The sequence below is a fragment of the Globicephala melas genome, chromosome 17, assembly GCF_963455315.2.
Source record: "Globicephala melas chromosome 17, mGloMel1.2, whole genome shotgun sequence".
NCBI lineage: Eukaryota > Metazoa > Chordata > Mammalia > Artiodactyla > Delphinidae > Globicephala > Globicephala melas.
In genome coordinates this window covers 8,132,086-8,146,055 of record NC_083330.1, presented here as the reverse complement: position 1 = coordinate 8,146,055, position 13,970 = coordinate 8,132,086, and the positions used below count along the sequence as shown (strand labels likewise).

The 13,970-nt window shown below is 39.6% G+C and overlaps 1 protein-coding gene and 1 long non-coding RNA gene across 5 annotated transcripts in view; one reads left to right on the top strand and one right to left on the bottom strand.

The window, feature by feature from the left end:
• CLVS1 (clavesin 1) overlaps positions 1–13,970 on the bottom strand; it is a 415,580-nt gene that overhangs the window by 75,814 nt on the left and 325,796 nt on the right. For all 4 annotated transcript variants that reach the window (XM_060287672.1, XM_060287673.1, XM_060287674.1 and 1 more), the window contains one exon: positions 5,342–5,516. In XM_060287672.1, the coding sequence (XP_060143655.1) occupies positions 5,342–5,516 (175 nt within the window). The remainder of the gene's footprint in view (positions 1–5,341; positions 5,517–13,970) is intronic.
• Positions 1–13,970, top strand: part of LOC132593806 (uncharacterized) — a 124,885-nt gene that overhangs the window by 23,313 nt on the left and 87,602 nt on the right. The gene's annotated exons all lie outside the window — the stretch shown is intronic.

The following is a 13,970-nucleotide window of genomic DNA, read 5'->3' as shown; positions in this document are numbered from 1 at the left end:
CATTGTATATTCTTGTCTCCCTTGTCATAGATCAATTGACCATATGTGCATGGATTTATTTCTGGGCTCTTTATTTTGTTCATTTGATATCAGTATCTCTTTTCATGCCAGTACCATACTCTTTTGATTACTGTAGCTTTGTAGTATAGTTTGAACTCAGGGAGCATATACTTCCAGCTTTGTTCTTTCTCAAGATTGCTTAGGCTATTCAGAACCTTTTGTGATTCTATACAAATTTTAGGGTCATTTTTTGTTCTGTAAAAAATGCCATAAATATTTTGATTAGGATTGCATTGAATCTGCACATTGCTTTGGGTAGTATGAATATTTTAACAACATTAATTCTTCCAATCCATGAGCCTGGAATATCTTTCCTTTTATTCACATCTTCTTCAATTTCTTTCCTTAATGTTTTGTAGTTTTCAGCATACAGGTCTTTCACCTCCTTGGTTAAATTTATTTCTAGGTATTTTATTTTTTAAAAATTTGATTGTATTCTTGCTTTCTCTTTCTAATAGCTCATTATTAGTGTATAGATATGCAACAGACTTCTGTATATTAATTCTGTATCCTGTAAATCTACAGAACTTATTTATTTGTTCTAATAGTTTTTTGGTGGAGTCTTTTGGGTTTTCTATATATAGTATCATGTGATCTGCAAATAGTGACGGTTTTACTTCCTTCCAATTTGGATGCCTTTTATTGCTTTTCCTTGTCTAATTGCTCTGGCTAGGGCTTCCAAAACTTTTGTTAAATAGAAGTGGTGAGAGTTGGCATGCTTGTCTTGTTTCTGATCTTAGAGAAAAAGCTTCCAGCTTTTCATTGTCAAGTATAATGTTAGCTGTGGGTTTGTCATAAATGCCCTTTATTATGTTGAGGTGTGTTCCCTCTATAGCAGCTTTGTTGAGAGTTTTTATCATGAATGCATGATGAATTTTGTCACATGCTTTTTCTGCATCTGTTAAGATGATCACATAATTTTATCCTTTGTCTTGTTAATGTGGTGTATCACATTGATTGATTTGCAGATATTGAACCATCCTTGCACCCACTTGATCAGGATGTATGATCCTTTTAATGTGTTGTCGAATTCAATTTGCCAATATTTTTGTTGAGGATTTTTGCATCTATGTTTATCAGGGATATTGGCCTCTGATTTTCTTTCTTTTTAGTGTCTTTGTCTGGTTTTGGTAATGCTGGCCTTGTAGAATCAGTTTGGAGGTGTTCCCTCCTCTTCAACTTCCTGGGATAGTTTGAGGAGGATAGGTATTAACTCTTCTTTAAATATTTGGTAGAATTCCCCTGTGAAGCTGTCTGGTCCTGGACTTTTGCTTGTTGGGAGTTTTCTGATCACTGATTCAATTTCATTACTAGTAATCAGTCTGTTCAGTTTTCCATTTCTTCCTGATTCTGTCTTGAAAGATTTTATCTTTCTAGGTATTTAATCATTTCTTCTAGACTGTTCAATTTGTTGGTGTATAACTGTTCATAGCATTCTCTTATGATTGTTTGTATTTCTGTAATATCTGTTGTAATTTCTCCTCTTTCATTTCTAATTTTACTTTTTGGTCCCTCTCTGTTTTTCTTTATGAGTCTGGTTAAGGGTTTATCAATTTTCTTTATCTTTTAAAAAAAAACAGCCTTTAGTTTCATTGGTTTTTTAAATTCTTTTTGGTCTCTTTTTCATTTATTTCTGCTCTAATTTTTATTATTTCCTTCCTTCTACTAACTTATAATTGCCATTTAAAGCATTAAAATACAACTGGTAGACCCAAACAGAAGACTGTCACCAAGCTGCTAGCCCAGTGCCCATCACCTCTGTATTACATGGGATCAACTCCACTTGGGGATAATTGGGACTGTATATAACCAAGAAGAAAAGCAGTTAAACATCCAGTTTCAAAATAAAGGAAACTTCTCGACGTGACATTACAGGGTATTAAACGTCTTTTGCTTATTGTGGTAGATATTCTGATATGCTGCCAGGCCCCCTTTAGGACTGAGTACTTATTTCCCAGCTGCTTGAGGTGCTACCAGGAGAAAATTCTCAGATAATAGCTCCAGCCTCTGGAACCCCAGGCTGAAGAGAGCTGCTTTGCCCAAACTCACAACCACTTCTCAGGACAGCCTGCGCCCAGTTACTGAACAATGTGGGAATATAAAGGTCCAGTCCCTTGGCTCCAGTCAGGGACAACTCTGAAGGGTCATCTCAGTTTCAGAACACCTGAAGCTTTCATTGGAAATGATTGAATCCCAGCTTAACTTCTCCTGCTGCCAACCATTCTTCGTAGCTTCCCTTCTGCGGGTGCTGACCCCAAGAGCATTCCCTAATGAGTCTCCTGCATGTTAATCTCTGTGTCAGAATCTGCTCCTCAGAGAACCCAACCTGGAACAATTAGTAATTGAGGGTCTCACTGAACAACTTTCTTTGTAGAGAACTAAGAACAGAGGTAATAGAGCTAAAACTTAGGGTTTTGAAACTAGGTTGTGATGCAGGTGAAGGACTGAACAAAAATGATTCTAAATTCTCACAACCTGAACACCCCACCCGCTTCTCCTGCACGAGGTATTGTACTATCTGTGTGTGTTGAGGGGGTTGCCATATTTCAGGGCCCCAGATTCTCTAGGAGTTGATCAGCAGGTAATCCTAGATAACGTCTATGAACAGCTGAAACCCCAAACCAGATGGCCTAGCACAAAAGTAGTCTGATTAGTACCCCCGTGCCAGGTTACTTTCTCACATCTACCCCACAAAAGGCAGGACAGCAGAGAAAGCAAGTTCCCTTCACTGGAACATAGGGTCTCCCTCCCCTGCAACCTCCTGCATGTCTACAGGACACTCGAACCTCTTTGGGCCTCTCTGATGGTGCAGAGGAAAAAAGAACAGCAGTGACTTCTCATCTCTCACTGACCCTTTCCTTTTCTCCAGTAAAGTCCATGGCCTTTACCCATGCCAGTGGTGTTATGAAATTTGTCTTGAACTTTCATGGCTGACAAGTGGAGACCTGTATGGGATCTTCCTTGTACCACAGTGTGACCACAAAGACATGAATTCTGCTAGTATCAGTTAGGACTTTTTTGAAATGCCATAAGCAGTTAATGGTTACACTGTGGATGGAAGCAATCCCTGCAGTGATATAAGGTCCCTGGGAGAGCTGGTAGAGAGGTGACCGTGGTGTCTGAATTCCCGCAACACCTGAAAGAGGATAGCCTGGAGCGAGAAGTTGCCAGTGGCTGGCCAGAGCTGACCACCCACTGTAGGGCAAGAACCAAGCCAACAAGCTCGTTAGGACAGGGAGCCCATATCCCAGACAGAGGAGCTGCATCCAAGCTCAGCTTCCCCTGGCAGGAGGGTCTGCACCTTTTTAAGAGTTCTTAGGTCTTCAGGGTCTGGGCAGGCAGAATTCACAGAAAAAGCTGCATCCCAGTCCAGACAGCCTGACGGGCCTGATGCTTTCCCACAGTCAAGGGAGTTTACCTTGTTTAGCAACAGAGAGGTCCAGGCCATTGCTCTGTGAGATGCTGGGAGGAAGTACTTTTTCTCCACTCTGACCCTGACCCCATGCATCTCCCCTTCGCCCAGTAGAGGCTATTCTTTAACCAGAGCTATAGGACGTTGTGGAGTTCAACCCGGACCCTGGTACATGAGGAGAGAAGGCCCAGATATGACTCGCTTTGCCCCACAAAAGGTCATCTAGTATTTCTTGTAAAAATATATTACAAACTTATGTACAGCTTTATGTTTTAAAACACATTCACATGCATTAACTCAGTAAGACCCACATTAGCCTAGAGAAGTTGGCAGGGGACATGTTATATAATCCACACATTTCCAGAAATAAAAATTGGAACACAGGGTTGGAATAAGTACATTTTTCTTCCTGATTTATGAAAAATCTTATAAATACATAGAATTTGAATCACAGCTACTTACACATGTAATGAATTATCTCTTTTTAGAAAGATAAAATTATATGAAGCTTGTACTACACCACAGAAAATCCTGGAAATATGGCCAGCATAATTATAGGGAATGAAATAAACCTTGCAGCTTACTTTAAATCTCCCTTTGATAAAAGCTTTAAGGAGAGAAAGATCAGATGTTCAGAGGCTTAGATGAGAGGACGCTGAAGAAAAAGAGAGCTAAGAGAAAGTGATTGACAGTAAAGGACAAACAAGTCTATGATGGAGATTTTTTTTAAGGCAAGGCAGGATACTCTGTAGTCTAGAAATGCAAAAGCAAATTTAAAAATGTGCCCCCGATACACTGTGTGATGTAACTCCCCAGGATAATGTGGCATTCTTGGAACAGTGTGTACTTGTTCCTCTTCTGAAATAGGAAACCCTTTCAACAAAATAAGTTCCATTCAATAAACATGAGTTTATCAGAGGCCCTGTAAGTGCTGCATATTTGCTGGGAGCCAAATGTGAATCAGCCACAGTTTACGAAACAGGCCCATCGATTACTCATCACACTAGAGTACGACGGGTGATGGAAATGGGTTTCCCAGTCTTGTACTTTGAAGAGCTTGAGTAGTGGCTGCTTGATCTGAGAATTAACAAATAGTTGGTGATCTATGTAGCTGCGTGTAACTGCCGTCTGTTGGGAGTCAGTCTTCCTACGAAATGAAGAATGGATTTGAGTTTTATCTATGCTGATTCTGAATCTTCCTGAACAATGATAATGCGTCACCAGGAAGCTAAGCAGCGTTGCTTAGCTCTGAGTTTGCTACTTTTCATGGAATCACCGGTCCTTAAAAGTAGAAGGGACCCCAGGAACTGACTACCCTAACCTCTACACAGCACAAAAACCCCTTCCCCAAAGTCCTGACAACTGGTCATACAAACAGGAAGTAGAGTTCCATATGCTTCCTTTGCACTGAAATGATTCACTTTAGTACAAACACCTCAGCACGTTGCCTTCAGAGAAGTGAGGACCCACCGGGTATATTTTCATGTGCAAAGATGCTTCCAGAAACCCTGGAAAGCTTCCATGCCACTGCAATATAAGGGCACACTCATAAAGTAGATGTTTTCTAGTTTTAATTTGTGTGAACTCTCACATGGATTTGGCTAAACATCTCCAAGCTTTATTCATAATAGCAGCGGTAGGTAATTTGTGCCCGTGGTAACAGTAGTTTAGAGTTGTTAATGAAAATGGAAGCTAATTTTTTTTAAAAAATCATCTCAACTCAGGCTGGGGTAAAAATACAGAGTATTCACAGGTGGATTCTATCAAAGTTTTCTTTTTCCATTCTCAAAGGCAAACATTACTTGGGTTGCAATAAGAAAAGAGCACACAATCGCATACTATCTCATATGGTGCATTCATTGAACATACCTGCAACCCTTCAATGGCCAGTTTGAGGATTGATGGTGTCAGTTTGGAGGCTTGTTTGAAGGAAAAATTACTCCAGTCTATAATTAAAATGAAACCATTTATCTGGAGCTCCGGATCTTCAATAAGGACTTCCAATGACAGCAGGATGGCCCGGAGGATGTCTGTGAAGGAGTTCCTGCAGCCAAAGCAGAAAGGAGAGGCTGTGCGTGAATATTAGCAGGTGATAGGACTTTGTGTGTGAAGCACTGGCTGCCTGTCCTCTGCTCCGTGAGCCCAGCCTGCAGCGTAACACCAGTGTCCTGTACCCAAAGTGACAGAAAATACATTTGCTAAACTTCACAGGAACAATGCTTTGAGAATCACAGGATGGAACCTCCCTTTGATCTGACTGCACCAGAACCCCAAACTTTACAAGATGTCTCTCTTTTGTGTTTCCTTGGGTCTCTGGTCTCTTGCTTCCACCACAGACCTGATTGCATTTCATTGAAATGCATCCCTTACTTGTCTCTCCCTCCTGGGCCATAATCATAGTTGCGGCCCCAGTATCTAGCTACTTAAGGAATATTGCTGAAAAAATGAGGTAAGGCCTTCATCAGAGGCACTTGTTTTGATTAAACCTCTTGTTCTTTTTGTATCATTAAAATCTTGCTCAAAGTGTAAAAACAACTGTGCAATTGCTGCTATTTTTTAGCCTCAATTCATGAATAGAGAAAAATAAAGAAGAATGGCTTATTTTCATTGAAGGTTTGCAGAGTGTGATTCAGGAAGGAAATCGCTTGGAGTACAACAGTAACTATGACAACAGGTAGACCTGAATACAAACTAGAGTGACGGTTCTCTAGTGTTGTATGTGTTCTTCCACATCATATGTTCCCAGTCACCAGTTGATTTTTGTTTTAAATAATTTTCAGACACGAAGAAATGATGGCATATTTTGCTAATTCTCCCAGCAAATTATTTGAGCTAAAAATTTAAGATCTTAAAGGATCTCTAAATTCTGTGGATGTCAAGTGATGGCAAAATCTGTTACTTCCTTCAGGCTGTCATTACAATCAGAAGCTGTATCATCTTGAGAAACCAGATGAAATGAACAGATTGCTGAGCATTTCAATCTGATTCAAATTATAACCAAATCTAATGATTCTAGATTTTGGAAATCAGAAAATATGTGATTAAATATGGGATTAACAGATACAAATTACTATACATAAAATAGATTCACATCAAGGATTTACTGTACAGCACAAAGAATTATACTCAATATCTTGTAATAACCTATAATGGAATATAATCTGCAAAAAATCCTAAAACTGTATCACTGTGCTGTACTACCGAAACTAACACAATATTGTAAATCATCTGTACTTCATTAAAACAAAAACAAAACAAACAAAAAACCAGTAAGAATTTACTGAGTGGCTGTTATAAACTCAGAGCTCTGTTTAATACTTGAAGTTATAGAATAGTATGTCATATTTCTACTTTCAAAGAGCCCTTAATTTAGTTGAGGTGGGGTAGCAGATTAGCAAAATGAGTTGAAAGGGTTTGATAAAATGAGTAATTAGGAAGAGCTTACAGAGGAATGAAAGCTTGGGCTGAGCCTTGAAGGGTAAATAGAATTTTGGATAAGTGGGAAAAAGAGTAAGACATTTCAGGAAAGAGGAGTGACACGTGAAAAATACAGATATTAGCCCATTCTGTTTCTGTACAGTTCTTCTTACTCAAAAGGTCTTCCTTATATCAAGCAAAACTTTTCCTCCCCGAAATCCACCCACTGAGTATAGTTCTGCTACAAAGAAGAGAACCTCAGGTCTTCCTATACCACACACTAAATTATCTAAACATGGTGGACATGACGCCCTATATAATCTCTAGATTAATATATATATATATTAGTAACTTTAACCGTGTCTCATAGGAAGTGGTTTTTAATAATGTTCTCATCATTTTCTTTTACATATATTCTCTTCTAAATTTTAGAGATGTCAAATTCCTATTAATGTAGGGTAAGTTTTCACTAGGGCTTTGAGTTTTGTTTTTGGATTCATGGCAAATAGGATCTAAAGACCCAAGTCTTTTCTAGAGATACAGCTTTGTATTGGGAAGAAACATTGATCTAAGTGGAGCGTGAGACCAAAGATTGTGAGCTTAGGCAGTTCCAAAGGAAAATATGGAAATGCCCAATGGTAAACTATAAATGACATTAGGGAATTAGAGAGTCTGATCCTGGGTAAGCTTTCTTAGCAAGAATACACACATGGAGAGAATCAGGAAACTCAGAAAAGCTAAGCCTTATGTAAAGCTTACATACAGTTCTGAGGTTGAACGAAGAAAGGTTAAGGAAATAAAAAGTGAGAGAGGGCTTCCCTGGTGGCGCAGTGGTTGAGAGTCCGCCTGCCGATGCAGGGGACACGGGTTCGTGCCCCGGTCCGGGAAGATCCCACATGCCACGGAGCGGCTGGGCCGGTGAGCCATGGCCGCTGAGCCTGTGCGTCCGGAGCCTGTGCTCCGCAATGGGAGAGGCCACAGCAGTGAGAGGCCCGCTTATAGAAAAAAAAAAAAAAAAAGTGAGAGAATCATGATAGTAATGTGTTTTCTAAAAAGGGGGTTAGTGTTTCAAGAAGGATATGATAGATTGCATTACTGACCCCAATTCTTCACTTATCTCAGCATCCACACACTAGCTATGTGTTGACCTCATTGATGAGAGTGTATTTCTTGCCCTTTGGCCATGTGACTTGCTTTAACTGATGGTATGTGACTGAAATGACAGTGTACCAATTTGGGGCCTAGCTCTTAGAGACCTCAGATGTTACTTGTTCTCTTGCTTTCTGCCGTTGCCATGGAAAAACATATGCCACAGCTAGACTGCTAGACTGAAGAGAAGAATGACTCCCCAGCCAGCCAGCCAGCTAGCAGATCTTTGAAAGGAGCAGAGCCACCCAGCTGACCCCAGCCTAGATGAACACTAGCTGCCCCACAGATGTGTGAGCAACAGTAAATCATTGCTTTTCTAAGCCATTGAGTTTGGGGATGGTTTGTTGTAAATTAATAGCTACCCAATACCATAAGGTCGTTAACCAAGTCAGACGCAACAGAAAGATGAAGGAGAATAAGGAAGGAGAAAGGGCTATTGTATTTGACAACAAGTAGATCTTTGGAGAATTTTGAGATAGCCCTTTTCGTTGAACAGTGAAGACAGACATCATTGATTATGAAGATCTTTAGCAAATCGCTTAATTGCTACCACATTTTACTCCTCTGTAAATGAGAGATAGCACCTCTTCCATCACATATCCACTTGGATTCACTCCCAAGAAAGAAACATTGACTCTTGGAAACTTGAAAACTATTTTATACGTTTTCAAGACCAGAACCTTACTGACGGATAGGCATTTGCAATGAATGAAGTATTATACTTACGGGGTGATCCCAGGAGAAAAGTAAAATAATTTTGGAATTCACTATAGTTTCCAAATGTTTGAACACTTCACTTTTCTAGAAGAACTAGAAAGTTGGGCAGCAAAAAGTTGAATGGGACGGGTCTCAAGTCATGAGGGTTACCCCTGTTGAGGGGTGTGACCGCCCCCTATATCTTAGCTGATCATTAGCTTGAACTCCTTACTTCCTGACTTCCTCAAATGGATTTCCTCTTTCTTATTTATGATATCTTTGAGTTGTGAAATCCTCTCAGCTTTTTATAATTTGACATACCAAATACTTTATATAGTTACTCCACCCTCATGGAGGTGGAACGTAGCTTCTCACTCCTTAAGTGTGGGCTGAGCATAGTGACTTTTCTTTTCAAAGATCTTGTACAGTGTGGAAAGGGAGGGAGAAAGAGTAACTTTACGAGAGAAACCAGACAAACACTTCCTCAGCCAGGTGACTAGGGTCGACATCAACAGAGATAAATCATGTTGACAGTAGTTCCCCTTGATATGATGATGAAAATCATACTTTACCTCTGTAATCTTCCTCCCCCAAAACCATAACCCCAGATTAGTCAAGGGGGAAACATTAGGCACATTCTAATTGAGAAACATTCTACAAAATACCTGACCGGTACTCTTCAAGATTGTCAAGTTCATAAAAAACCAAGGAAAGCCTGAGAAACCATCACAGCCTAGATGAGCCTAAGGAGACATGAAGACTAAATGTAATGGGATATTTTGGATGGGATCCTGGGACAGAAGAAAGATATTAGGTAAAAACCAAAGAAATCTGCATAAAGCATAGGTTTTAGTGAATAATAATGTATCGTATTGGTTCATTAGTTGTAATAAATATACTATACTAATGTAAGATATTAATAATAAAGAAAACCCAATGCAGGGGATAGAGCAACCTTCTGTACTATCTTCACAATAATTCTGTAAATCTACAATTGTTCTAGGTAAAAAGTTAATTTTTTTAAACTGCTTACTGGAGTTCGTAATCTGCCATGGTAAGTTTCCATGAATCTCTTCCAGAATTTCCAGAATTTACTCATTCTACCAACTCATTTAGACTTACAGCACGGTTTAACTCTAATAAACCGGGGCGGGGGGGGGGGAATTATTTTCTGTATTGCCTACAATCGCAATTCTCTCAGTGTCACGGAGCACTTATCTCAAAATGAACTAACAGGTGACAAGTGGATATTCAGATTTTTTCAGTCTTCTTCTATAATTTGCAAGGCATTTACATAGTCAGCTATGGATTAGATCAGTTTTAGTTTGATAATTAAAAGCTCAAATGTGAAAATGTGCGGAAGCTCTGTGAATGGCAAATTGCCAGTGACATGTAAAGAACTTTTCTCAAAAAGGGATAATTTTGTATTAATTAGGACTTATTAAGGGTTTAGAGGTGGAGGTTCATCATTATATTATGAGCAATTAGAGATTATGAAAATGGATGCATTTGTAGTTCTACTGTTGTTTTTATGAATTGAGCACCCAACATTGCCACCCGAGGCTTTAAAGTCTAAGTCCACAGCGTAATACAAATGAGATGCAAAATAGTGTTTTATCTATAAGAAGATATTTAAGTTTCAAGAAGTGACTCCTTTGTGCTTTGAATTTTTAGTGGAGATTTTAGAACCTAGATCCCAGGGCTAGACGCATATAAGAAAAAAGAGACTACCTGTGATCAGATAACCACTTAAAGATATAATGTGGTTGTCAGTGACACTATTTCTCAGAAAAAGTGGTGGGAAGCCTCTTAGTTAATTCTGAAATCACAGTGCCTATTTCTGTGCTAATTCTTCTGCATATAACAGCAAGAAGTCTGTTAATATTAGTAGTTAAAGCTCTTTTGGCCAGTTCTTGAAACCTCTTCACTTTACAATCAATATCATTGTGTTTATGACTGTTGCTTGGAGATTTTTAGGGTCCTCCTTAAACCACAAACTAGTTGTGCAGATGGTTTGCCACCAATATCTATTTGCAGCAGGTGCAGAAACATTGCATCTGAGTATGTTTCTTTATCTCTTCATCCCATTTGAAGTTTCTTTCAAAGTGAATTACTAAAATAACCACAGCATGACTTTCACAGTTCCTACTTAGCCCCTTTTCTGATAACGTTGCCTAAACCAACATGGAGAGGAATATGTGCTCCCTCTGCAACTCTTCTGATGCATTTTGGCCTCTAGATATGGCAAGAACCCTCTGAGTAAAGTGGCAAAAGAGTCTATACTCAAGGGCTTGACATCCTGGCTCTGCCACTCAACAAGCATGCAACTCTATGTAGAAGACTGAAGTCCAACGTGGGGTGATTTCCTGTTTCTCCATGTAGGGGGCTGTTGCGTGGTTATGCAGAATTACATGTGCGAAGAGCTTGGTGAATTGGAAAGTTCATCCCAATAGGATAGGAGGCAGTATCTGTACTTGCATGGAATATAGAGATACCCCTCTTGGTTACACTGCTTTCATGCTGGTGATGGCAGCAGGACAATAGGAAATGTGCAAAACTCCATTGTGTTCTGTCCAGATGAACCTATTTTCTCCTCTTCTAGGGCTGAGGGTCTTTGATAAGTGGTTTGGCATGGGAATTCGGGTGATATATTTTCCTAAATGGGTTCTAATAATTTGTATGTGAAGCAGGTTTCAGCTGGATGGTGTCTGTGTATCATTATGCATCTAGGCAAACAAATCTATATTTCTCAATGAGGTAATCAAGAAAAAGTAAAATAAATAATTGTGTTCAGATAATATTAGGTCAAGGAAGATGCTAACCAAAATGTTTAACTTTGCTGTGGTAGAATTAACATTTGCAAGACCTTAATCTTAAATGTATCACCCTGAATGTTAGCTGGAAAGTCAATCAGTTAATTACTTGTCTTAGCAGGGATGGTCTCCCAGAGAACAGAAGCCTGGGATTTAACTCTGCCTCATATGGTTTGATGAAGCTCATATGATTAAGAGGAGTAAGAAAGAAAAGGAAGGAGAAAGCAGGGAAGAAAGGAAGGAGGAAGAGAAAAAGAGAGAAGAAAGAGAGAGAGAGAGGAAGGAAGGAAGGAAAGAAAGAAAAGAAAGAAAGAGAAAGAAAGGAAAGAAAGAAGGAAAGGAAAAGGAAAAGAAAGAGAGAAAGAAAGGAAAGAAAGAAGGAAAGGAAAAGGAAAAGAAAGAAAGAAAGAGAAGGAAAGGAAGGAAGGAGGAAAGAAAGAAAGGAAGAAAAAAGGGGAAACGGAGGGAGGAGGAAGGGCGGGAGGGAGCCCCAACTCACCTCCAACTCAAGCATTTGCTTATGGAGGACAGAACATAAAGGGTAATGTTCTTGTCTAAGAACAGGGCCCGGCTTTTGAACTAGTATAGAGAAAATAGTGATGTAAATGGTGAAAACAGCGTTCTCTCACTCAAGTAAAGTATGAAGATAAGAGACTGTTTCTTTAGACCAATCCTGACAGGCCCATCCATCTCAGGATATAGACACAAGAATGCAGAGTATTCATATCCACCAGTAAAAAGGAAACTGAAACGAAAGTTTTCAAATTCCAATTTGCCAGGGTTTCTCCTTGTTTGTGTTTCTGTGGTGAGCAAGTGTATAAATCATCTGTGTGTGTGTGTGTGTGTGTGTGTGTACACAAACAATGAATTCATCTTTTAGGGTTGCCTCCATTCGGGCTTTTTTAATTTTAAATGAGAAGCTGGTTTGAATAAATAAAAACAATATTTTATTACGTTTGGTCCAAGTGCTTCTAAATTCTCCCAAGAATTGAAGAGAATGAAATGAACATCAAATGCTTCTATCTGCTCACTTAAACAGTTAATGAAATTTATCATCACTCAATGATTTATTTTAAAAGTTTTGAAGTACCTTAAACCGGATAAGGAATCAGGAAGGCATTTATTCAAAGATATGACAAAATTTTACTTTGTGGAAGACACATAAGATAAAAGGATATTTTTTACTCTTCTGCTAGTAGATGGAAACCAGTAGAAGACATTAAAAAATACATACATGGGAGGCAGTGAAGCACAGTCATTAAAAGCATAGGGTTTGGAGTTAGCAGACTGATTCAAATCTCAGCTGTTCTGTGTAAGCTTAGCGAGTGAGTTTTATCTCTCTGTGGTTTAGTTTCCTCATCTGTAGAAAGAGGATCCTAGCACCTACCTCCCTGGTAATGATAACATGAGCTAATATACACAAAGTCATAGAGCAACTGACTTGTTCTATCCATGGAATGAGTTGATGGTCATGTTGGTTTTCATTATTACATAAGTGAACGTGGTATCAGGTGGAAAGTGATAGGAATCGCAGAGTGTTTGGGAGTTATAAGGCAAGGTCACCCATGGCTGGGAGGTTTCAGAACATCTTCAGTTGGGCTGTGAAGAACGGGAAGGTTTGGATGCTGTACGTAGAAGGAAAAGGGCAGAAGGAGCACATAAACAGTAAGTTCTGAGAGTGTAGAGACTATTGTATTGGGAGCGATGGCAAGTTTGCCAGTGCCATTGGGGCAAGTGTAAAGGAATAGAAAGAAGGTTAGAATTGTGATCCGTCTTCATCCTGCTTGCTGGGAGAACTACTGGCTGTTTATGCAGAGTAAGGGAGCAACAGCAATTACGCTGTAGGAAGATTTGAACTGGGAACAGAGATTATGTGGATTGGAGTTAGGAGACTGAAGACACAGAGTCCAGTTAAGAGGAGGCCATTGCGATATAGTGAGAGCTGAATGGGGATGGAAAGAGAGGAAGGTCAGAGGTACTATTAAGGACAGAAGGAACTCTGCTGGGTAGGAGGTGAGTTAGAGGTGCTATAGTTGTATCTAGTTCTTACACGGTAAGGATCAGCACCCAGGACAGCAACGCACAATATTAATATTAGTTATTAATATGACTTGACTTCGGGGCTGTCAAGGGGGTGCCTAGAAGTGCCTGGTTGTGCGGGGTCTGCATTCCTGCCACTCAAGTGATGAAATATCACCCTAAGTAGAAGCCATGTCTGCAGAAGAGAATGTTTCCTGTTCTCTTTGCAAGAAGGGACCACTTGTCTCTCTAACCTAGACTGTGAGCTCCATCAGGGGTGGAAGTGTGTGGTGTTTGTCTTTGAATCCCTGTCAATCACCAGTACCTGTACACAGTAGATGCTGAATAAATGATTCTTAGTAAATGAATGAAGGCAAACATGTTAAACCAACCTGTTGGAAGCT